The sequence below is a fragment of the Siphateles boraxobius genome, unplaced genomic scaffold (genome assembly GCF_051911475.1).
Source record: "Siphateles boraxobius isolate OS27281-9 unplaced genomic scaffold, OSU_SipBor_1 25, whole genome shotgun sequence".
In the NCBI taxonomy this organism is placed as follows: domain Eukaryota; kingdom Metazoa; phylum Chordata; class Actinopteri; order Cypriniformes; family Leuciscidae; genus Siphateles; species Siphateles boraxobius.
Genome location: NW_027508866.1, coordinates 1,767,388 through 1,793,685, shown reverse-complemented (window position 1 = coordinate 1,793,685; position 26,298 = coordinate 1,767,388). Strand labels below are relative to the sequence as shown.

At 37.5% G+C, this 26,298-nt stretch overlaps 1 protein-coding gene across 1 annotated transcript; it reads right to left on the bottom strand.

The window, feature by feature from the left end:
• Nucleotides 1–3,931: 3,931 nt before the first annotated feature.
• Nucleotides 3,932–26,061, bottom strand: abcf3 (ATP-binding cassette, sub-family F (GCN20), member 3). The gene is made up of 21 exons (XM_077242059.1): nucleotides 25,913–26,061; nucleotides 24,271–24,412; nucleotides 23,489–23,565; nucleotides 22,326–22,381; nucleotides 22,089–22,186; nucleotides 21,803–21,925; nucleotides 18,544–18,810; nucleotides 17,382–17,462; nucleotides 17,159–17,218; nucleotides 16,948–17,004; nucleotides 16,743–16,765; nucleotides 16,607–16,662; nucleotides 16,224–16,424; nucleotides 14,183–14,259; nucleotides 14,021–14,065; nucleotides 13,807–13,939; nucleotides 7,548–7,636; nucleotides 7,377–7,468; nucleotides 6,004–6,136; nucleotides 4,578–4,665; nucleotides 3,932–4,406 (listed from the first exon to the last, which is right to left on the bottom strand). Exons 1-21 carry the CDS (start codon nucleotides 26,019–26,021, stop codon nucleotides 4,248–4,250), a joined length of 2,166 nt encoding a protein of 721 aa, XP_077098174.1. The 5' UTR covers nucleotides 26,022–26,061; the 3' UTR covers nucleotides 3,932–4,247.
• Nucleotides 26,062–26,298: the final 237 nt, after the last annotated feature.

Here is a 26,298-nt window from a genome sequence, read left to right as displayed (position 1 = left end):
AATTGCTTTGTGTGAGGAACAGACATAAGCTTGATCATTGTCCCTATCCACCATAACAAAGATCAAATGTTTGTTCTATTTTTCTCTCCAGATAACCTACGTTGAGGGAGATATTTTTCTATATTATGTTTTTGTTTGGTGTTTGAGTGTCACCTGTTTAGATACTCATTATGTTGGTTTCCCCTATCCTGTTAGACCTGATTGCTTTATTGGGTTAATTGATTGTATTAATCCTTACTAGGCAAATTTAATTCTTTCTAATTAGAGGTGGGACTTAACGTTACTCTGCCCTGAAGAAGAGCATGTGTTGGTCGAAACATGTTTGCTCTTGTACTTTTATTATGATTTAAGCCATATTTAATAAAGGCTTTTTAACTTTAACCTTCTCCTCATTGTTAACCTGACTGAGTGCCTGGGACCTGTTTCTTGTTTCGTAAAACTAATATATTTAGTATATATAACTATATACATATGCATGATTATACTTTTCAGAGGGCCCACATTTCTGTATTTCACATTTCACGATTCAAAATCCTTTTTTTTATTGATTTCATGTAATGTTCAAATTTTCTGAGATTTTGAATTTGGCGTTTTTATAAGCTGTAACCCATAGCCATCAAAATTATAACTTTTCCACGATATTCAAATTTTTCGAGTTTCACCTGTGTTTATATATATATATATATATATACACTCACCTAAAGGATTATTAGGAACACCATACTAATACTGTGTTTGACCCCCTTTCGCCGTCAGAACTGCCTTAATTCTACGTGGCATTGATTCAACAAGGTGCTGAAAGCATTCTTTAGAAATGTTGGCCCATATTGATAGGATAGCATCTTGCAGTTGATGGAGATTTGTGGGATGCACATCCAGGGCATGAAGCTCCCGTTCCACCACATCCCAAAGACGCTCTATTGGGTTGAGATCTGGTCACTGTGGGGGCCATTTTAGTACAGTGAACTCATTGTCATGTTCAAGAAACCAATTTGAAATGATTTGAGCTTTGTGACATGGTGCCAGATCTGTCAATTCAAGGGGTCAGAAAGTAAAAGTCCTGCCATATGTTTATTCCACCCATTAACTCAGCCAGCTGATTTCACTAATTAGTTCTATCTCCTGGTTGAAAAACTGTGCTAATTAGCAAATCCAGGTGATTGGAACAAAATACTGAGGAGGAATTTTACTTTCTGAACCAGGACTTGACACCTCTGCATGGTGCATTATCCTGCTGGAAGTAGCCATCAGAGGATGGGTACATGGTGACCATAAGGGGATGGACATGTTCAAAAACAATGCTCAGGTAGGCCGTGGCATTTAAACGATGGCCAATTGGCACTAAGGGGCCTAAAGTGTGCCAAGAAAACATCCCCCACACCATTACACCAGCACCACCAGCCTGCACAGTGGTAACAAGGCATGATGGATCCATGTTCTCATTCTGTTTACGCCAAATTCTGACTCTACCATCTGAATGTCTCAACAGAAATCGAGACTCATCAGACCAGGCAACATTTTTCCAGTCTTTAACTGTCCAATTTTGGTGAGCTCTTGCAAATTGTAGCCTCTTTTTCCTATTTGTAGTGGAGATGAGTGGTACCCGGTGGGGTCTTCTGCTGTTGTAGCCCATCCGCCTCAAGGTTGTGCGTGTTGTGGCTTCACAAATGGTTTGCTGCAAACCTTGGTTGTAACGAGTGGTTATTTCAGTCAAAGTTGCTCTTCTATCAGCTTGAATCAGTCGGCCCATTCTCCTCTGACCTCTAGCATCAACAAGGCATTTTCGCCCACAGGACTGCCACATACTGGATGTTTTTCCCTTTTCACACCATTCTTTGTAAACCCTAGAAATGGTTGTGCGTGAAAATCCCAGTAACTGAGCAGATTGTGAAATACTCAGACCGGCCCGTCTGGCACCAACAACCATGCCAAGCTCAAAATTGCTTAAATCACCTTTCTTTCCCATTCTGACATTCAGTTTGGAGTTCAGGAGATTGTCTTGACCAAGACCACACCCCTAAATGCATTGAAGCAACTGCCATGTGATTGGTTGATTAGATAATTGCATTAATGAGAAATTGAACAGGTGTTCCTAATAATCCTTTAGGTGAGTGTATATATATATATATATATATATATTTTTTTTTTTTTTTGAGAATTTTGTTTTACTGCTACAAATTAATATTGGTACGATAATTGATAGGTACGATTTGAACCATGCTAATGCAATTCCACTAATGCCAACATCATTTTTGAGTCTATTCAAAAGAATGTTGTGTTGTGGTTGACGGAATCAAATGCAAAACTAAGGTCAACACTAAAAGAGAGATACAACCACGATCGGATGATAAGAGCAAGCCATTTGTAATTCTGATGAGAGGAGTCTTCAACTAAGATGCGGTCTAAATCCTGATTGGAAATCCCAAAAAAAGGAACATAGTAGAAGCAGACAATCTGGCTTTTTTCTTTTCCTCCGTGATTGCTGGAGTGATTACAGAATGCTTTGAGGGCTCGAAGACTAAATCTGCCACTCTCCACGTACACACTGTTCGAGAGTGGCTTTTAGTCTAAGTTGACATGCAAAAATGTTTTGCCTTCTTTTGGTACTATTTTTAAGAATATAAAACCTTATTATTCAATAATAGTTACAAGTTTTTTTTCTAATTGATTAATGATGATATTTTTGGATGATCTGTCCTTTTATTGCACGGTTCAGACGTGCAAAATGTCAGTTTAAAATAAATGTGAGCTAAATACAGTTTTCAACTTTCTTTGGCGTGTGAAGTGTTTCATATGTAAATTAAGTGATCCTTTTATGCTTGTTGGAATATGACCATTCATGTAGTGTGTAATAGAGCTGTTGGTGAATTTAAAAGGTCTGCAACGTTTCAAAGATCAAATTGCAGATAAATGGAGTTATTTTCTCCCAAAAGAAAAAGAGATTCTGAACAGCCTGAAATCATTCTTCAGTAATTACATTCTTATTTCCTTTTCGAACCCACGCATGTTTGTAACAAATTTGCATAATGCCAGCTTATGGTCTTCATTGACCATACGTCCATTTTAACCCGACCTCATGTAGTTGTAGCTGAGACTGGAAGAGTGTGATTGTGTTGTCGAGAAGCAAATCCACTTTGCATGCATTTCCAAAGGATGAGGACTCATGCTGGAATTGATACGGTAAAACAAACACCATCGTTACTGTTCGTATTGCTGTGTATCAAGTGCCGAGGAAAGCCTCCGGAGCTGAAATTCAGATATGCTTATAGCTATTCGATTTTGACACGCACTGTAAGCTGTCGACCAATCACAACAGGTGATCCACTTTTAAACACTGTGAGAAAAAATCTAATGCTGCAATGTATATTATGAGAAAATTTTGTGAGAGAAAACTGTTTTCTGACCTTGGATACATGTAAACCAATTGTAGGAGAGCTCTTAAACAAATATATATTATATATACACACACAGGTGAAACTCGAAAAATTATGATATCGTGCAAAAGTTATAATTTTGATGGCTATCATGGGTTACAGCTTATGAAAACCCCAAGTTCAAAATCTCAGAAAATTAGAATATTACATGAAATCAATAAAAAAAGGATTTTAAATACAAAAATGTCGTCCCTCTGAAAAGTTTAATCATGCATATCTATATAGTTATATACACTAAATGTATTAGTTTCATCTTTTAATTTGAATTACTGAAATACATGAACTGTTTAATTTTTCGAGTGAAAATATAAGAATTTGGTCATATCGCCCATCCCTAATTTCAGGAAGTGTGATTAGCTTATATGTATAAATAAATAGAACATTTTCCCAGACAGTGAGAAGAAACAAAGTGCATTATTTTAAGCAAGTGAACTACATCTGATGGATCTGGTTATCTGACAAATGAATAACATTAACAATAGTGACCAGACACAAAATTAAAACATTTTGGACAGTTATTTTATTTCTGTAGTTTGAGTTATTTTTTAAAAGCGGTATGGTGTATTACATCTGTTAGTGCATATGTCCACTTCGCCTTTCATTCAACTTTAAATATGTCGTTCTACATAAAAGTTCAGGAAGCGCCCAGCCTTGAACCCGGAGGACGTGTCTGAGCCGCATGATCGAGGGAGTTTGAATGGGTTTGAGTGAGAACATCCGACCTGCTGGCGTGGGACTGAGGACACTCTCATCAAATGGCAGTTTTGGTGTTTGTAATGGAGAGCAGGCAAACAGACGTCTCGAAGGAAACTATCACAAGTATCCTTCCCGACGAAACTGTTCCTGTAAGATATCCTTGTACTCGTCAAAGCCTCCGTCCACGCGGTGCACGCGCCCGGCCTCACAAACCCAGAGCTCCTTACAAACTATCCGGATCAGACGCTCGTCGTGGGACACCAGAACCACACCGCCCTGACAGAGAAACACACACACGCGTCAAGTTTCTGCAGACAACACTTAATTAGCTGTCGCTACTCTCTGCTGTTTTATTTTACATCAAGTGATTACAATTACATAATGATCTCTAGCTGTAATCTCCTCAGAACACATCAGATTTGCAGCATTAGCAGATTCTGAACTTACTTTGAAAACGTTGAGGGCTTTTGCCAAGGCCTCGATCGTCTCCATGTCCAGATGATTTGTGGGTTCATCCAGAATGTAGAAGTTGGGGCTATAAATGAAAGTCAGATGTCAGAAAGTCAGAATATGTAAATGAACGTGCAAATGAAGGTCATACGGTGTAAATACGGTTCAGAGGGTGTAAGTGAAGGTCAGTCAATGAATGTGAGGCCCTGTTTACAGCTGGTATTAAGATGTGTTTTGGTCGATCGGATCACAAGTGGACGACACTAAATACAGGTGTAAACGGAGTCTAAAATGTTTTGAGCTCGTCCACTGTCGAACACATCCAGAGGAAGTTGAAAACGCATTCGACCGGATTGCTTTCGTAGTGTAAACGCTCATGTGATCGATGTGTTCAAACAGCCTCTAAAGAGCGTCTTCTCTCCGTCTACTGACCGAATGCGTAACATTATGAGAAGAGCTCTAGCCAAACGGGATTTAAACTTTGTCGGCTGGAGACCCAAGTTTGGTTTAAAAGTGAAAAATGTCCCAAACACAATATTCTGTCACCATTCCTGATTTCTGACACAAACTCACAGCGTTCGGCTGGTCTTGTGTCTGTCAGAGCAGAAACTGAAGCGACAGCTCTCTGTGTGTTTTTCCGACATCTCCGGTTGTGTTCATTTTTAAATTGTGCAAGCTTATTTAGTCCATTAGATCGAAAGATCTAAAAGAAAAAGCCCATATATTTACCCGTCCATAGACACTCCCCTCGAAGAAATCAGGACAGAAGTGGTTGAAAGTGGAAAAAGAGACGGATTAAAACACCAGGTGTAAACGGGAATGTGTCTCTCGTCTACTTGTGATCCGATCAAACAAAACGCATCTTAATAGCAGCTGTAAACAGGTCAGGTGATGTAAATGCAGGTGTAAATGGCAGTTGGAAGCAAGGTTATTATGGTGAACTAAAACCATAAGAAACATTTTTGTTACTTGAGATAAAATAAATGTTAAAGGCACAATATGAAAGCTTCACCACTAGAGGTCGCTTATTCAAAATAATAACAAAGACACAGCTTTAAATTGGGGACTTCTCTGGATTTAAACATTGTTGGAAACATTTGGGATAACTTGTGTAACGTACACAAGTCAACAAAATATATAACTTTGTTCTAGTGGGATATTTATATTTTATTAAAATAAAATAGAAAATTACTTCAGGCAACATTTCTCATTTTCATTTAGTTTAACTTGATGTACTAAAATAAATAAAGCTGTTTTTTTTAAACATTTTTTATAAAAATTAACTATATTTATACATTTACAACAAACAACAACAACTAAATTACTAGAACTTTAACTAAATGGAAAATATAAAAGTAAAATAAAACATCTATAATTGCATCTCAATGATATTAATATAACACTGGTTAGATTAGTGTTTTACCAGGGCATGGTCATCTGAGCGAAAGCCACGCGGCTCTTCTGTCCTCCTGACAGACTCGCCACCGGCCGCGTGGCCAGTTCCCCCGTGATGCCATATCGACCCAACTGATGACGGTACTCTTCCTCCGTTTGACCTGATCACAGCAACACAGAGACGGTTCAGACTTCAGCTAAATGGACTTAAAGTCCCGCTGTGGTGAAAATCCAGCTTTTAATGTTGTTTATATGTCTATGTGGTGTTTTTAATGTGCTTTAAGACAAACCATGTGTAAATTCATAAGTCGACAGCATCGCTGAGTATTTTCTCCTTAAAACTGCAGTGAACCAAAGACAGTCTCAAAAACATGGTTTGAAATCGCTGGTGTTTCTGACGTCACAAACTATCTTGTAACCAATCAGATCAACGTGTGATCGTCAACGAGTGGATCTCTAGCTGAGTGAGTGAGTGGAGGCGGGGCTCATTTGCATATTCATAGAACCGTGTATTCTAAATGAGGCAAGAGTGTCGAGTTACATTCTGTCACAGTTCTGTCACCCTTGTCTGTTTTCTCTTGGTTTAGTGACAGAGCTGTGACACTCCCGGTTTGTCATGTGTTTGTGTTTAGTCTGGTCTGTTGTGAGCACATGGCTGTCATGTTATTTCCTTGTGCCATGTGCTCTCTTGACAATTGTCAAACCCCGCCCATCTTGTTATCTCGTTATTGTTTAATGTTCCCCCACCTGCCTGCCTCTTATGTTTGTTCCCCTATTTAGTCTCCCTGTGTTTGCAGTCCTGTGCTGGTTCGTTGTCTATGTTACTATGTTTCCTCGTGTTTCCTGCTAAGACCTGATTATCTTACTGCCTGCTTTTGTTTTGTTTGTTTTCTGGATTTATTTTTTACTTGAATACATTTCACTTCCTTGCACTTGAGTCCTCGATCCTTTCCGGCAACCCAACCGTGACACATTCAAGATATTTTAAGATGACATTTTTTTCCAGGAAAAAACGTTTAAATATGGTGATCAAATATGAGTTTTAAGGGATAAAATGATTGCCAACAGAGGGACTTATATATTAGTAGAAACAATATTCATTGGCAAGTAATGCAGGGCACTATGTTATTAGTTGATATTACTTTTCCTACCCACACAACAATGTTTATTAAAGTCAAAGACAATTAAAAATGATTGACTTCATGTTGACTTTAAATGCGTTAATCACAGAGATGATGTGACAAAGGCCTAGAAAAACAGTTTGACATTCTCAGTGTGAATGATGAGACTAATATCTTCATTAATGAACAGGACTTGAGACATCAGAAGTGTCTCTGTAGGGGTCAGGGGTGTAATCCTGATGATTTTGATGAGAATGTAAGTGTCAATTTGAGGCATTACCGGGAAATCTGTTCAGCAGCAGCTCTATAGAGCAGACATTGAGGTCCAGTTGATCCACGTGATGTTGACTGAAATAACCAATCTTCAAGTTTCTGTTTGAAAAGACACAAAGATGTGAGAGACCGACAGACAGACAGGTTATAGGCTCTTTGGTGCGGCAGTGAAGCTCACCTGTGGGCGTATCTGACACCGTTGATAGGCGTCAACTCTCCCATTAGCAGCTTCAGTACAGTGGATTTACCAGCTCCATTCTCTCCCACCTACAGACACATGAAGACAATCAATGAAAGATTATGTGCTCTCGGTTAACTGATAAGAGTTACCGTATTTTCCGGACTATAAGTCGCACTTTTTTTCATACCTTGGCTGGTCCTGCGACTTATAGTCAGGTGCAACTTATATATCAAAATTACCAAGATTTACTCGTCACAGGATCGCTGACGGCCCCAGATTATTATTTGCGAGTTTTTGATGTATTTGTGGTATGACGTGAATGCATCATTTGCCGAAATTGGGGGTGACATTACCGTCTACAGCCACGAGAGAGCGCTCTATGCGCTCTAGACTACAGCTAGTTTTACTGCTGAAAAAATCTCTCTTCAGTGATGTGGAATAAGATAGCGGGAGCTTGGTGAAATTGCTTTACCGATAACTGTTGGACTCGCTGTCTTATGTTTTTTTTATTTTATTTGATCCTATTCAGCCTCTCAGGTGCTATTGTGTAGCTAACTGTTGATGTGTTACGTTAACAACATACCCGACACATATTCAGCCTGTTGTTCTTTGTGCTATTGTGTGTAGCTGAATAACTTTAATTCATTAAAACAGAAGGCATTTAAGTTAGTTTAAATAACTTTTTCTTGGTCTTGGATTTTGTTAAATAAATTTCTAAATAAATGCGACTTATAGTCCAGTGCGACTTATATATGTTTTTTTCCTCGTCATGACGCATTTTTGGGCTGATGCGACTTATACTCCGGAGCGACTTATAGTCCGGAAAATACGGTACTGGTAGCACTTTATTTTACAGTCCTGTTCCGCGTGTACATACTAAGAGCTTATTATAGCATTTACAATAACTGGGTAATAACCCTGATCCCCTAAACCTAACCTTAACCCATGTAGTTAGCTTTTACTACCAGTACTTTCTTGGATAAGTACACTGTAATTACACTAAGTATATGTGATGTATTATAGTGTAACCGAGGATAACACTTTATTTTAAGGTGACGAAGTTACATGTTACTACATGTACTTACTATATTAATAACAGTAAATTATGCAACTAAACCTAACCAAACCCTAAGTATATAGTAAGTACATGTAGTTAATTAATATTACTCAGTACTTATTTAAGTACAATGTAACTGTCACCTTAAAACAAAGGGTTACACTTTATGGTTACACTTTATGGTTACACTTTATTTTAAGGTGTCATTGTTACAGTGTAATTAAATATTTAAGTACAGTGTAATATTAATTAACTACATGTACTTACTATAGGGTTAGGGTAGGATTAGGATTTGGTTGAGGGTTAATTGCATTTAATTAGGCATAATTTAATGTTATTACTATGGTAATTACATGTAACATATGTAACAAGGACACTGTAAAACAAAGGGTTACACTTTATTTGAGGGTGTCATTGTTACAGTGTAATTATATATTTAAGTACTGAGGAATAATAATTAACTACACGTACTTACTATAGGTTTTGGTTTAGGGTTAGTTGCATGTAATTATGCATAATTTACTCTTATTACTACGGTAAGTACATATGTAACAAGGACGCTGTAAAATAAAGTGTTAACCAACAAAGTGTAACCTTTTACAGTCCTGTTCGCATTTACTGTAAATACTATGTGCTTACTATAGTAATTACAAGTTACAACATTGCTGTTGCATATGAGAAACATCAAATGGCTAATGAAACGAAAGCTTGGCTTCTTCTAGTTTGAGCTTTGCAGCGCGGACCGTTCTCAGAACAGGTTTACTCGCGGGCCGATCTTGATCACACGACACAATTACTACACAGCGCTGGGAGATCCAGTGAGAAAGTGTTTGAATTTGTCGCAAAATGAATAACATCGCAGCGAGATCTAGTGAAGCATCAAATTCAGTGGAGATTCTGTAATAAACCACAGATATCGGATCAAACAGCGCTGACAAACACGTTAAAGAAGGCTTTTCAATCCACAAATCACCAACATTCACCCTGGATTTAACATAGTATAATAACCCTTACTGCTAACAGGAATACTAACTGTTATCATGGTATTGAATGTTTTTACATTATTCATATCAGGGTTTGTACAACCTTTTGAGTGTGAAATTCACACAAAGTGCTTCACACTTTTTGCAGAACCTCAGAGCTCTAAATATTATTCAATTTAAACGTTATTTTTAAAATGATGACAAAATATAAAAAAAACTAGGGATGTGCGCATTGACTAATTTGACAGTTGTTTAAACGGCTTTGCAACCGACTAGTCTAAAAGTAAGAAACCCTCCAAAGACGTGTATATATGATCCATTTGAGCACTTAATCTATGAATCAAACAGTTAAATCCCATAATAAACGCTGCACACTTGGTGAAGAAAGCTCATTCTGATTCTGAAGCTGTTATTTTTTCGGAGTTGAAGTGAATACGCGATGGGCATTTGCTTGCTTCGGCTATCACACAACCTAAATATGGGTATATGCACATGGCTCTAGTGGAGTTATGCCAGTTTGAAATGGCACAGCTTACATTACACTTTTCAGTTTCATTTCTAATTTAAAATACTCCCGCACCTCGTTTGTCTTGTGGTCATTTCTGTGCACTCAGTGACTGACACGAAGAAAACACATCTGAGGACAAATAAAAAGATTAGGCCCTATCTCTTAAGGTATTATTTATATAAGTGTTTTTTTTTTTAAATCTCCTATCAAGAATGTTTTTAAACATAAATTTAACAAAGTTCAAGGCGCAGGGAAGAAGGGGGAACCAGTAAACAGAAGTTTTAAAATAAACAAAACGACCTCACTCCGTTTCCACGGCTCACGCGCTACTCTTCACAGTAACATTAAAACGATTCAGAATTGAGAACAAAACAACAAAACACAGAAAAACACAAAAATCCTTTAAAATGGTGGTGACAAATATTGCATAATTCAAGCTATTATATATATTTTAAACAACTTAAATTATAGTAATGAATATGTGGTTTCCGTTAACTGATAGGAAATTACTAAAAGTAGCCAAAGCGAATACAAAAAACAAAACAAAAAAACACAAAACTAAACAAAAATCCTATAAAATGAAGCATGGCGGCGAGTCGGCGACAGACAAATATTGCGTACTTTGTTCTTGCATCATAGTTTTAAATTAAAAATTATAATTTAAATTATATTTAATGTACATAAATAAAAAAAATCATGGTTTAAAGCCATACTTTAGATATTAAATGGATATTTCGTCAAACCTTTTAATGGAAACGTCTGTATGGTTTTTGGTTGACATACCACTTGGTAAGTCTTTTGATTAAGGGACATTAATCAGGGACAATGACTTTAAATAAATTAAATGAATGCACGTTTTGTTGGGGGGGAATAACTAAATATATATTTATAACTATCTAGGTTTCACAGCGGTTACGAATCAACGACAGAACAAAATTAGGTTTTTATAATCATTCTAAACAATGGTAATAGTGATTAGGGTTGGGCGATGTCCCCTAAATTGGCAGTTGACGATGTTGACAGTAAAACATCGTGATGGACGTTGATATCGCCGTTGGGGGGGGGATTATAAATGATATGGAAAAATATAATTTCGTTATTTTACTAACCCAAACAAATGACTCGTCGGCGCTTTATCAGTAGGTTGCACGACACGTGAAGCATTTTTTTTTTAGCTTTCACTTAAAGAGTTGTGCACTTTTTATTTTAATATATCTCTTTACATAAAAACTATTTTCTACTTAAAAACTATAATTTCGTTATTTTACTATCCCAACTATGACTCATCCGCGCTTTCCAATAGGTTGCACGTAAGGGGAAAAAAATTATAAGAAAATATTTCTTCCACTTAAAAAGAGTTGTGCACTTTTAAGCACTTTTTATTTTAATATATCTCGTTACATAAATATTTTTTCTCTACTGAAAAACTATAATTTCCTTATTTTACTAGCCCGACTAATTAGTACTCATCCGGGCTTTTTAATATATTGCACATAAGAAAAAAAAAGTAGCTTCCTTCCACGTAAGAAGAGTTGATACAATGGCGTTGGTGTTGGTTGCTAAAAAGGGTACTAACTTTGCCTATATGGCAACTTTTTGGATTTAGACCTGATGAGAGTGGACAGCCAAGGGACCCGTGCGAAGTTGTGTGCAAGATCTGCTCGTGTGATCCGCATTTTTCAACCATCCGTTGCGGAGCTATTCGATGTTGCATATTTTTTAAACATTCATTTGTGTAGTTCATATGACCACTTTACAATATTTCAATAATAGGGGTGTAACGATACACAAAACTGACGGTTCGGTTCTTCCCGCGGTTTTGACGTCTCGGTTCGGTTCGGTGGGGTTTAGAAAGCTAAAATTGCTTTTTTAAAACAGTGGTTTAATGAAAAAATTGTCTTTGTCTTTAAATTAATTCACTTACAATTAAACGTTTTGCAAGGATTTAAAAAAAAGATCTGCTAATGCTGTAAACTATATGGAGCCAGCACATTACTATAACATTAAAGGTTAACAAAACAGCATAGACTTTTAGCCTAAATTCAGATGCTATTTGTACTTATTTTTTAGATATAATAATCAATACCCAACACATTGTATGAAAACATGTAAAATGAACATAAGGCAGTTTTTGCATTTTACATAACTTATGTTTTTACTCTAATTCGTTATTGAAATATAATAATTTACAAAGTTGCTGTCATTTTCATTAAAGATATTTTAAACATACATTAAATAATTAAGATATCATTAACAGTTTAAGTAAAATCTAACCTAATATATAGGCTAATATAGTGCATTTATTTAGTGCAAGAGCTATTTTCTCTAGGAACCAACAAGCTGTGGACACTGTAATTATGACTAGCCCGTTGAGGTAAATATAATGCTATGTGACAAAGCTGTTTTATTGACGTCTTTCCGCTGCTGAAACACTGATTGAGCGATTATATGAGTTATGATGCCTTTCAGTAAGTACTATACTGTATCTTTCAACATACCTTCAGGTGTCCATTCATGTTTATTCTGTAACTGAAGAAGAGATGATCACGTTTACTCGCGCTCCGCGCTGCCGCTTGAAATGATGAGCTAGTACAGTGATCTGACACGACTCACGCCACATCAAAGAGCACCAAAACGGCATTTATTTGAATTTCGTGATCAAATAGACATAATTTGAAAGATTACACCTGGCTTATTATCGAAAGTAACAAAACACGGACCTTGCTATTGTATGGTGTTAATGGTGGTTAGGGTACAAAACTGAATTCGTTGTGTACCACATAAGACATGAGGTCCAGTGAGCCAGGGCTGAACGGGGTAGCGGGGGGCGGGGTGTGTTCGGTACGCCATGAGAGAACCGCGATACGTATCGTGGGTTCAGTATCGCGTTTTTTCGGCTCGGTTTGAATATCGTTACACCCCTGTTCAATAACATAATTTATTTTGTAGCCTATGCTGAAGTTAATTGTGCTGCTAATTATAGGCTAAGTGAAATGTTAATAGCGAGTTTCGGTCTGAGTGTTGTTCCCGTTTTCTTGTTCTTTATTTGTTGTTCTTTTATGCTTTAATAAATGTGTGTTATTCATATTCACCTTGTTTCTTTCATTTGATTTGACATTTTGGGCGAAGGAAATTTTTCTTTAAAAGTATTAACCAGACAAAAGTTATTTGACGTTCGCTGAAGTCTGGGTTTATCTTAAACTGCCGCTTCAGTGTATATACAAGAGCTATGTGACAATGAGCAAGATTTTCTGAGACACTACAACTACTAATAATTCATTAATAAAGGCTATTTTCTTGTAGCCTACAACATAACATATTTTAATCTAAATGTACAGTGTAAGACATGTAAAAAAAAAGACAAGAAGCTAACAATGTCAAGATCAAAATTTGTGTAGCCTGCCTGACACGGTATTTTCACAGACTAACACGTCACGTCTCTGGCATATACTACAGTATTTAAAATAGTATTTATGCATTAGTGATATTCTCAAATTAATTTACAGAGCAATCCCTGCAACGTTTTTAGGTTAACTCTAGAAGAGACTAGGATTAGTGAGTCACACTCGGCTCTACATCGTGATGTTGGTCAGCCATCATCGTCCATCGGCAAAACCCTAATAGTGATCGCCTCAGAAAAGATCAGTAAGCTCTGGAATTGGTTTGTAGAGCTAGACAAAGTTGTTTAGTGTTGCTGCGAACACATACGATGCAGATGCGAGACTCGAGGTCCGCCGAGACGCTGAGGCCGTTGAAGAGCCGCTGGTCGGGCGAGTATCCGAACTCCACCTCATCCAACTGCAGGATCGGAGGAGACAGCTTCTCAAAGTTATCCGGGAAACTGTTGGAGATCAGAAACAAACACACGTTCACTTCTGACAATCTGCTACACACACACACAGGAAGACGGAGCGAAACTGACCGTAAGATGGCTTCAGACTCCTTCACCAGGGGCTTGAGTTCAGGCCTGTTTCACACACACACACACACACACACACACACACACACACACACACAGACGGCGAGTGAGCGAGAGTGTGTGTTTGATCAGTGAGTAAACATGAGCTGCTCGTGTCACACTTACAGTTTCTCCAGCAGCTTGAGTTTGCTCTGCACTTGAGCCGCTCTGTTGGCGTTATATCTGAAGCGGTCGATGAACACCTGACACAAGCACAACATTAACATGCGTTTCATCTGGCAGCCTTATCTATGGATCATAAGCACTGTCATTTTTGCTGGATTGGGAAAACTGTAAAAAGTAATTCAGCACTTTTGGTGAATCAGCATCAGGCACTGAAAAACACACATCGATCAAATAATACTTGCAATATTTGTGATGCGTGCAGACATGCACAACGCGTTCAGAAAATGCTCTTTTTCACATTTTTTGGAACCATAATTCATATATAAATTACACTATTGGTGGAGAGTTTGGAATCATTAAGATATTTAATGTTTTTGAAAGAATGCTCAGTAAGGCTGCAATTATTTGATCAAAAATACAGTAAAAACTGTCATATTGTGAAATATTATTACAATTTAAAATAACTGTTTTCTATGTGAATATATAGTAAAGTGTAATTTATTCCTGTGATCAAAGCTGAATTTTCAGCATCATTACTCCAGTCTTCAGTGTCACATGATCCTTCAGAAATCACTATAATATGATGATTTGATGCTCAATTATTATAAATTATCAATGTCCGTAAAATATGAAACCATTCAAATATGCTGATTTAGTGCTCAAACTTTTTTTTACAATCAATGTTAAAAAAACAGTTTTTGCGGCTTCATATATTTGTGGAAACCGTGCTACATTTATTTTTCAGGATTATTTGATGAAAAGAAAGATTTAGAAACATAAATCTTTTGTAATATAAACGTCTTTACTGTCAATTGAATGTATCCTTGCTGAGTAAAAGTATTTCTATCCATCTTTCTTTTAGTCTTTTTTCTTACTTATTATTATTACTTACCGATCGAACTTCGATACGATACCTTGAAGAATTACGATATTCGATACCATTTGAGATACCATGGCGAACAACTGCAATATACATATTATTATCTCGTGATTTTTTGATAATTTGGTAATTTTGTTGCAATAGCTTTCACACAGCACAAGGAGGCTTAATTTGAAACTCTGAACTAAATGTAACTTTAAGTAACAGTCAGAAATAACATAAGAACAAATTAACAAATTGCAAACGATAGCACACAAAAAGAAAATAGATTAAAGATACAAATGAAATAAACATGGCTTTAAGTTTTTCAGGTGGGTTTAAAAGTAGCTGATACTGAATAGTCTTCATCGTAAAGATTGAATACAGATTAATGCTTTCAATCAAAGTTACACAAGTTATTCAGTCAAGAGCAGAGAGTGATGTTCTCTTAGTCTTTTGTTGTTTGATTAACATTAATGTCAGACAGCCGCAGGTTTATTAGGCCCCTGTCACTTTAAGAGCTTATGCACGGTGCAATATACTGTTACACAACATGAACCCCTCCCCCCCTCAAATATTTACATTACAAAACTGCCTGCGTTTACCTGAATATTTGGCAAGACGGGCATTTTAACATAATATTGTGTGTATTTGACTGTTTAAGCACAATAAGCCAAGAAAAATAACAAAACGTCAGTACTCGCAGATGGCTTTATGTGCGCGGCACTTGTATAGATCAGTGGTGCTCGCACAAAGCCTGTGGGAATGACTAAAATTATGTGCAACACCGGCCCAGTAACACTATTATAGCGAATGAGACGAGTGAGTGAGCGGAGGCGGGTGTGTGTCAATTCAGCGTCAGGAAAAAGAGAAAGCAAGAACGTGCAGCTGGTATTGATGTATCGACACTGCAGAAAAGGAGTATTGGTTTCAGATATTTCAGTAGCGATGCAAATCGAATATTTGACAACACTACTTGCCTCAAACTTCTGAATAGTAGGTTTGCACAAATATAAAGATATACAAAGATAATAACACTAAACCAAAGCACTAGATCAGCATATTAGAATGATTTCTGCGTGAAGGACCCGATTTCACACAAACGTTGAGACCTCTGCTGAACATCTTTCACACTGCGTCTAAAGGAGGAGGGAGATGTTCTGCAGAGAAGCTGGTTGATACCTGTATATGTTCTCTGTACTGTAACTGAGCTTCATATTCTCTCTGCTGGTTCTTCAGTCGGTCTTCTTTGGTCTTGATGAAGTTCTCATAATCGCCGCGATAACTCTCCAGCCGCTGGGAGTGCAGGTGTATGATGTCTGTTACCACCGCATTCAAGAAGTTACGATCGTGAGACACCACAAGGATGGTGGACTGCCATGTCTAAGCGGAAAGAAAGGCACAATTACTTCTAAAACGTTGGCAGGAACTACCATCTTATCAGATTTCGCCCGTTAAAACATTTTAACTGTCCATTAGTTTACATTTAGAACTGATAAATGAGGAAACGTCAGCCATTAGAGCAAACTATTGAACCGTCTGTGTCTGTCTTAGAAGACACTTACTTGTAAATAGTTTTCCAGCCAGAGAATGGCTCTTACGTCCAACATGTTTGTGGGCTCTGTACAGAGATGATGAATCAATATCAATATTTAACGCAGATTATCAATATTACCACCATATTCAGAACATTTTACTCACCATCAAGTAACAAAAGATCAGGCCTGAAAAAATAGCACCAGATAAAACAATCATTATTATCACAAGGTACTTTGAATAATCTGACTAGTTAACCATACAACCTTTTAAATTATACATATATAACATTCATTTTCACAAAATTATGAAATAATAGTATAATACATTTATTTGTAGTATAGAATACACCATGATATAATAAACTCACCGTCCAAACAGGGCACTTGCTAAAGCTAACCTCATCCTCCAGCCTCCAGAAAACTCCCTACAGGAAAACAGGAAACACACACACACACACATCAAGAACCACTGCAGCCATTTATAAATCAACACGTATACTCTTATAAAGGTTTCACTTGTGAAGAGAGAAGATTTATAACACAGAGACAACAGCCATCATTGCATGGCTACACACTCACTTGGTTGTTTGCTGTTGCATTTTAGGTGAAAAGCCTAAACCTGCAAGGATGACCGATGCTCTGAAAGAGTGGGGAGGAAAATGAGCATCACATGACTTTTTCATGACTATGTTTACGTGTCCTGATTAACAGTATGGAATTATCTACAGATACATGAAAATTAGTCTGAAGAAAACATTAATTCTAATTTATTTGATAAACATGCGAATATTTTTCCACTCACCTGGCGGGCGCTTTGTCGGCTTCAATTTCTTCCAGTTTAGCATAAATTTCAGAAAGTCGGACACTTTCTAACCCATCAGCACTGAAAGATTGAAGGAAAGACACAGAAACAGAGGTGTTAGCTATAACTAGAAATACATTAATCAGGACCTATAATGCACTTTTACAACATCTGTTTGTTTTTGGGCTCTACTAGAACAGGTTTTCCTGCTTGAATGCTGATTATTTTCCCCATATTCTCCATTGTTGCGGCTCCTCTCTTCCCAGTCTGTCAGTAACGCTCTGTTCACTTCCTGTCTCTATGAAGCCCCTCCTTCTGAAAAGCACACTGTGCTCTGATTGGTCGAGCGCTTCGAGTGTTTGGGAATGCCCCGCCCCTTTCCACAACCGCCAGTTTCAACACACTACTAACTAACTCAACCAGGCCATGAGTAAGTCATTGAGTCATTCATTCATTCAAACGGCTGATTCATTCAGTAATGAAGTAAATGTCTTTCTTCATGAGTGGGCGATTGCTTCACCCAATTGAGTCATTCAAAATGTAAGTCATTCAGAACACCACCCTGTTGCTCACACAATCGTTCTGCTGTGGCTTTATATGTAACATTTTCATTGACCAAAACAGACAATATTGTGTCTAAAATATAACACAATATTAACTTAATTTTTGACCTGTTGTATAAAATCAGTATAACGTGCACTCGTGCGATTCGGGAAGAAACAACACTCGTGTGACATTGCGCCTGTTACTTGTGTGATATTGCTTAACTATATCATATGATACAAATATGAGACGACAAACTCATACAGGGGCATTTTTGTCCCAATATCCTAAATATTAGGGGCATTTAACGGCATTCTATAGGCTACATCACGCAGTGAGTTATTGCCCTGCTTCATGTTTGTCACCAATCAACTTTATGAAATGGCAGATGAACTACGCAGGTCCTGGGTGGGGGCCTTAATGCGTTCATTGAATTAAGAAATTTAATGCGTTATTTTTTTCCATAACTAATTAAATCGACAGCTCTAGTTTATACGTAAAAATACGTAAAAAAAACCCATATATCAACAAGAGGCTTCCAAACTGAGGTTACAGAATACAGGAGGCACTATATGATACAAACATATTTCAGTGTGTGAGGCATTGGTCAGTGACGTACGTCCCGTTGGCGATGTGTGCGTTGAGTGAGCGCTCTTCCTTCAGCAGCGCCTCTCGGACGACGTCGCTCTCCAGGACGCTCTGCAGAGCCACGGTGTCGTCTCCGGCCACCTCCTGCTCCACGTGCAGGATGGAGATGTGTGAGGGCACACGCAAGCTTCGGCTCGCCAGCATCTTCAGCAGAGTGGTCTTACCCAGCCCGTTCCGACCAATCAGACCGTAGCGCCGGCCGGTGGCCAGAGACAGCTCAGCGCCCTGAAGCAGACACCTGCGAACGGGAACTAGCGTTAACTTACGCTTTACACACACACACCAATGCACTTCCTTTAAAGCAATAAGACAAGAGAGGCCATGCAGACATTTTTCAAAGTGTGAGGGTTGTCTAGGGCTGTCACTTTTGTGAAAAAATCCTGTTTGATTTTTAAGACATACGTGTTCATTGAATCGATTGTAAAATTGATTTTTCCATGTCTAACGACGTTTCCATTTTCAACACCAAATATTGGCAAATCCACGGACAACTAACAGGCATTAGGACGAACGTAAAGAGTTCGCTTGAGACGCGCACAAGTCAGCAATATTTCTGATGATTTATTGGCGTGAAGTTTTTTGCACAATGACAAACAGGAGTGCAACATTCAAGGATTGAAATTAACACCCGCCAAATTCGGATAAAATGAACCTTGGCGGGTAACGCTGTCATATCATGAGCCAATTTTGCATGTTTCTATGTTTACCCACTTTGCTGGGGAAGTTCGTGTGAGCCAAATCTGCATGGCTTTAGCGCAAATACGCAACTCGTGAGTCCTCATGATATATTAAATACAGCGTATTGCGCAGAATCTGCGCATTTCTGCCTTGCTTGAAAACACACACGTCACTAAGCAACAAATAACGGCGCCCTTGTTCACTTGCACTGAAGTAATAGCCAATATTAAAAAGCATTTGGTTAACAGAACAGACATTGTTATTTTCCAACATCCTACATGTTCTGTGTACTGTATTGATCTGTCTATCTAAAAAACATTTTTGGTTAAAAAAAAAGGCAGTTAAAATCGATTCTCTATTTTCGTTTTCGAAACTTGTGTTGGTTGGTCCGATCGATTGTGCAATCGATTTTCGAACGTAAAGTGACAGCCCTAGGGTTGTCTTACTCAAGAGTAAAGTGTAGGCCTGGGTACTGACATACTTATCAGGATTCAATTCGATTTAATTCAAATCGATATTGATTTATTTGGCTATATACAAAAATGGCCACTTTATTGGGTAAAACTGTTCAACTATATCTAATCTAAACACAAATATCTAATCAACCAATCACATGGCAGCAACTCAATGCGTTCAGGCATGTAGAAATGGTCAAGATGATCTGCTAAAGTTCAAACTGAGCATCAGGTGATTTAAAGTCCCCCTGTGGTGAAAATCTGTGGTTTTTAATTTTGTTATATGTCTATGTGGTGTTTTTAATATGCTTTAACACAAACCATGGGTAAATTCATAAGTCGACACCAATGCTGAGAAAATTTCTATTTAAAACGGCAGTAAACATATTTAAAAAAAAAATTTTAAAGTATAAAATTTTTGACTACAGGGGGACTTTAAAGGGATAGTTCAGTCAAAACTGAAAAAAAAAATCACTGCAATTATAAAGCTGGGAAGAGCCAGGACATTTTTTCATATAACTTCGATTGTATTTGTCTGAAAGAAGAACGTCATACACACTTAGGGTAGCTTGAGGGTGAGTAAATCATGGGCTAATTTTCAGTTTAGGGTGAACTATCCCTTTAAGTGACTTTAAACGTGTCAGGTGTCAGACGGGTTGGTCCTAGTATTCCAGAAACTGCTGATCTACAGGGATTTTCCCACGCACAAACATCTCTAGTGTTTACAGAGAATGACCAAAACAAGAGTAAAGAAGCGTCAGTTCTGTGGGTGAAAATGCCTGGTTGAGGTCAGAGGTCAGAGGAGAATGACCAGATAGAAAAGCGACATTTTGTTTCGTAAACGAGGCACAGTGTAATGGAGAGTTCGCAAATAAACTTTTATTGACAGACGCGACAGCAACTGTATTGGATCTAACTGAATCACAAACAGTAAGTAAAAGATTTCATAATGCTTTCATAATGTGACGTTTTATATGGATAATGTTTTTAAAAAACTTACTCGCATGCAATAGCGAGTGGGCGTTGATACGGTTTATTATGCGATGACGTTAGCCAATCATAACTGGCCATTTACTGACAAGCCTTAAAGGAGCCATGCCTTAAAAACTGGTTATTTCAGACGCAGTGAGAGACAGTGAGGTTTGAAAATAATACCTTTTCAGCATACATATTTGTTTTTTTGTGTGTGCAAACCTTTTTTTATTAACGTTATAACTGAACCTCAATTAAAAAAAATCCTATGCCATGGCCCCTTAGACAAAGTCATATTGTTAAGTTGTAAATGTGCATTTGTAGTCTGAGTGAATGTGATGACATCAACAGACAGAGTACTACAAAATAATGTAATTTTGGCTGAAAAAACAAAGTCAACCAATATACACTGCCGTTCAAAAGCTTTGGAAACTTCTGCTCACCAACATTACATTTACTTGATAAAAAAAAAAACAGTAATATTTTTTTAAATATTCAGTGTCACATGATCCTTCAGAAATCCGTCTAATACGATGATTTGATGTTCAATATTCTCTATTATTATCAATGTTAAAAACAGTTTCAGGTGTTCACAATTTCCTTTTTCAGGATTCTTTGATGACTAAAAAGTTCCATTTCATTTATTTAAAATTTAATATTTTAATATTATAAATGTCTTTACTGTAACTTTTGATCAAAATACCCTTATGAAAAGTATTGATTTATTTTATCCCCCCCCCCAAAAAAAAATTACTGACCCCAAACTTTTGAACGGTAGTGTATAATGTTACAAAAGCTTTCCATTTCAGATAAATGCTTCTTTTTTGAACTTTCAAGTCATCAAAGAATTGAAAATTTACACACAACTGTATAATAATAAACATTTCTTGAGCATCAAAGCATCATATTATACTGATTTCTGAAGGATCATGTGACACTGAAGACTGGAGTAATGATGCTGAAAGTTCAGCTTTGATCACAGGAATAAATTACATTTTAAAATATATTCACATAGAAACGAGCTGTTTTAAATTGTAATAATATTTCACAATATTACTGTTTTTTGGGGGATTCTCAATCAAATAAGTTAGATACCAGTGTTTCTGTTTAACAAGTGATTCTCACCTCTCCCCAAAAGACACGTCAAAATTCTCGATGCGTATGTCATAGCTTCGATTCTTCCCAGAGGAGTCGACGCGGTTTTCCTTCTTACTGCTCGCCTGGCTGGCTGAGGCCTCCTCCAAAACCCTGACAGGACGCGTTCACACACAGAACAACAGTCATTCAATGATCTCAGCCAAAGGGTTTTAGCATTAGTAGACCGCTGCACTTTCAGTTTGTAATGTGAACATGTCCATTTTAAAAAGTCAGCAACAGAAACTGGTGTATCCAGCGATGAAGCAGAACTCACAGTGGAGATGATGTTTTCTGGGAGTCCTTCTCATTTCTGCGCTCATGTTTGGCTTTCAGTTTGGCTTCGGCTTTCTCTAGTTTCTTGGCATTCACCGTCTAACATGAACAGATTGATAGTTAGATTTGACCAGAAGTGGCACATAGTTGATGGTGCTGGACATAGACAAATTCAAAGCATCATATCAACATCTTTTTACTCAAGTTTGAAAGATGGTATGAGAAGAGATGATCTTACTGTGCTCGGATTCCTCTTCATCATCCAGATACCGTGAACATCATTAGCAGACGTCGCTGAAAGAGCAGAAAGAGTTCAGAAATGATGAGTTCTTCTCTATATCAGTGTCAGTGTTCCTGAACTCCTGAAACGCCTCCACTGTAGTTTCTTCAGGGAACGAACACGTCACAATATTAATCCTTTAAATAATTCATACGCAGAATAAAGGGGCGGGGCCTGGTTGAGATAGTTAGTAGTGTGTTGAAACTGGCTGTTATGGTAAGAGCGGGACATTTCCCAAACACGCTCGACCAATCACAACACACTGATCCGACCGACCAATCAGAGCAGAGAGTGCTTTATAATTGCTTTGAAAGCTGAAACTCACTACTATGGTAAGGGGCGTTACATTTCCCACACCCGCTTGAAGTGTTTGTCCAATCACAACGCACCGGGTCTGTTGGCCAATCAGAACACACTGCGCTTTTTGGAAGGAGGGGCTTTGTAGAAATCAACGTGCATAGAGGAGCTACACAAATAATAATGATCTTTGAAAATAGCCTTGAAGTCTTAAAGTCCCCCTGTGGTGAAAATCCAGCTTTTAATGTTGTTTATATGTCTATGTGGTGTTTTTAATGTGCTTTAAGACAAACCATGTGTAAATTCATAAGTCGACAGCATTGCTGAGTATTTTCTCCTTAAAACTGCAGTGAACCAAAGACAGTCTCAAAAACACGTTTTGAAATCGCTGGTGTTTCTGACGTCACAAACTACCTTGTAACCAATCAGATCAACGTGTGATCGTCAACGAGTGGATCTCTGAGCTGAGTGAGTGAGTGGAGGCGGGGCTCATTTGCATATTCACAGAACCGCACACGAGTTACATTCAAGATATTTTTAGGCACTAGGAGATTTTTTCATTTAAAAGCAGCAGCACCAAAACAAATCCGTTCATTCTCACAGTTGAAGAAATGGTGGTGTATTACAATTATGACTGTTTTGTTTTTGGTTTTGTTAAAAAAAAGTTAACATTTTAAGTGGACCTAAGAGGAAATAAAGAAACAACAAAAGTATTACCCTTTATGTCAAAAGAGGAATTCCTCACCTGTATGCTTTATGCCATCTAGCTGTTGTCTAACACCACTGAGAGTGTAAAAAATGAAGTTGAAATGAATCTCTCTCACCTGCGCCTGCAGACACTTGAGATAACTGCACTGGAGCCTCGAGCAGCATCTGCTGCTGTCCAGAGTAACACTTCGTCCTGACACGAACAAGAACAGACAAGATCACGGATTTGATGAGGTTTTCTCATCGCTCAACAGAGGTTTAGTGAAACAGCTTTCCTCTTTAGGGTGGCCAGTGTCACAACAAAGACATCCGGAACAGAAAAGCAGGCACATGTGTGTCATTGAATCTGGCACGCATCCATTTCATTTTTAAATCATTTTCACTTTTGCTGAAGTCTCAAATGTGCACACAGCACATCTTAAAGAAAGATCACGACAGAAGACGTCAGGAGTTTCCCTTTCATAACTTGGAAATTTCAGTTAGTTCTGGATCTCGAATCTGATTGGCTGAGAGCTTTTTGCAGCCATGCGATATTCTCCGAATATCACACGGTAACTTTCACAATTTCTACCAGTTTCTGCTGGAAAATGGCGGAAAAGCAGACACAACACTACTGTTATTGTGTCACTGAATGTAGTTTTAAGAGTTTTTTAGGTGAGAATGTGGTTGTTTAGACCTTAAATATGCAATTTATATAACAGCGATGATCAGTCGATGAGTGGAAATCACTCAATTTGCATCATTCATTTAGCCAACACTAAAACAATAAATATAATAACATCATCAGCGGACACAATTCATTATTAGCGAGTTCCAACTGCAAAGGTTTTACTTTAGAAAGAATACATGAACATCAACAGATTTTCCTCTGATGTGGGATCGGATCACTGGCACTTACAGCTGGAGTGTGTTGAACATCTGGAAGCAGATGTTTCGAATGTCGTCTTCATTCTTGTCCCCGACCTCTTGCAGAACGCCACCGATGGCTTCAAACACTTCCTCCCCATCCTCGAAATCTGAGCCGCCACTACCCAACACTCCTGCGCCGTAAAACACACGACACACACAGTCAGAACACACACCTGATGCTCGACATCTCCATCATTACACCTGCGTCACACTGCGAGGTCAACATGAAAAACAACTAGTTGCAAGTGTAACACACTTGGGAGAATATAGTTTCAAAACTGTTAAAGGACAGTTATCACACTTTACAGATTTGCCACTCTGTCCTTTGAATGTTACGGTGTGATCGTACTTGTCAAAGGTTCAGTTCCAATCTTTTTACCAATTAATTGCGCAGATACCCAGCCATTTTATTAGGGGCCCTAAAAGACTCTTGTTTTCACATGAAGAAATAAAGCACTAAAATGTTATTGCATACTGAGTAATCACATACACACTATATATTTATTTAATTATAACTTAAATTAATATTTGAAATCTACAGTTGTCGCTGCATATAAATCTTTTAGGGGAAAATATATTAAGAAATTAAGGCATAATAAAGAACGAAGATGTGTTCATTTATTCATTTCATTTTAACGCCATTCATAAATTATTTCGAATGACACCTGGGACACTCTGACATGATTCATAAACCATGATATTATTTTTGTTACTGATCAGATAATCTGCGTGATTATCCATTATTCACATACGTGATATAATTCATCAAGTCAATCTGCCGAACTCATGTATCACGTGATCTATCACGAAGTTGCGGTATTGTTCAAGAAAATCATCAGTGAGTCAAACTATTATATAATATTATTATATCATATTATGGGTGATTTCAAATCGACTAATTGCATCTAACATAAAAGTTTGTTTATATAATATGTGTATACATATAATATTTACAGTATATATGTATATATATATATATATATATATATATATATATATACTGTGTTACAGTATACATATTATATAGCCTACTGTACACAATATACATGTACATACACAAACAATATATACATGTACAAACACATACATGTGTTTGTGTATGTACATGTGTGTATGTATATATATATATATATATATATACACACACACACACACACACACATATATAATATAATTAATTATATACATACACACACACACACGTTATATATATATATATATATATATATATATATATATATATATATATATATATATATATATATATATATAAACTTTTATCTACAGCAATATTATATTTTGTAGTAAATCCTCTGTCTGTCTGTTTGGAAACATGAGACCGGTAACTTATCACTGTCAAACTGCTTTATTTCACAAATATGGAGTTATGCTGTAATTATGTTTTGACGTATGTTTTGATTGAATCGACAACTCGTGTGTCCATTAAATTATTTAAGCGCTAATGTCAGTAATTCATCAGATTTATCTGATACTATCTGCTAGCATGATCAACACATCATCAGAACTATTTTATATAATGAATGAACTCGTGTCATTGACGCAGGACTTGACAGTAACAGCGCATATTAGGCATTACATCTGTATATTAATCTCAAATATTTGTACAGTACCAGTGATATAATCGAAGAGTTCAGAGTCGATCTGTGGAAACTCGTTCTTCAGTATCTCCACATACGCCGCCATCATACACACCGGGCCGGACACCAGGCGCATGCGCATGCGCACTGGCGCATCAATAACACGTGGACGAGCGCAGCAAGAATAGTGCGTGTTCCTCCAGAGAGAGCGCTTCAGGAAGAGTTATTACATTCAAATCTCACGACGTTTTATGTCTTTTAGCAGTGCACTCGTACTGCCATTGTACATGTATTTATGCCATGTACTAAGATTGGCATACAAATGAAAAGCCACTTCAACAAATATAGAAACAGGGCGTCGTGAACAGCGCTGAAAAAAGTAGCAGGTACCACGTGACAACGCTGTCCATGTACGCAGT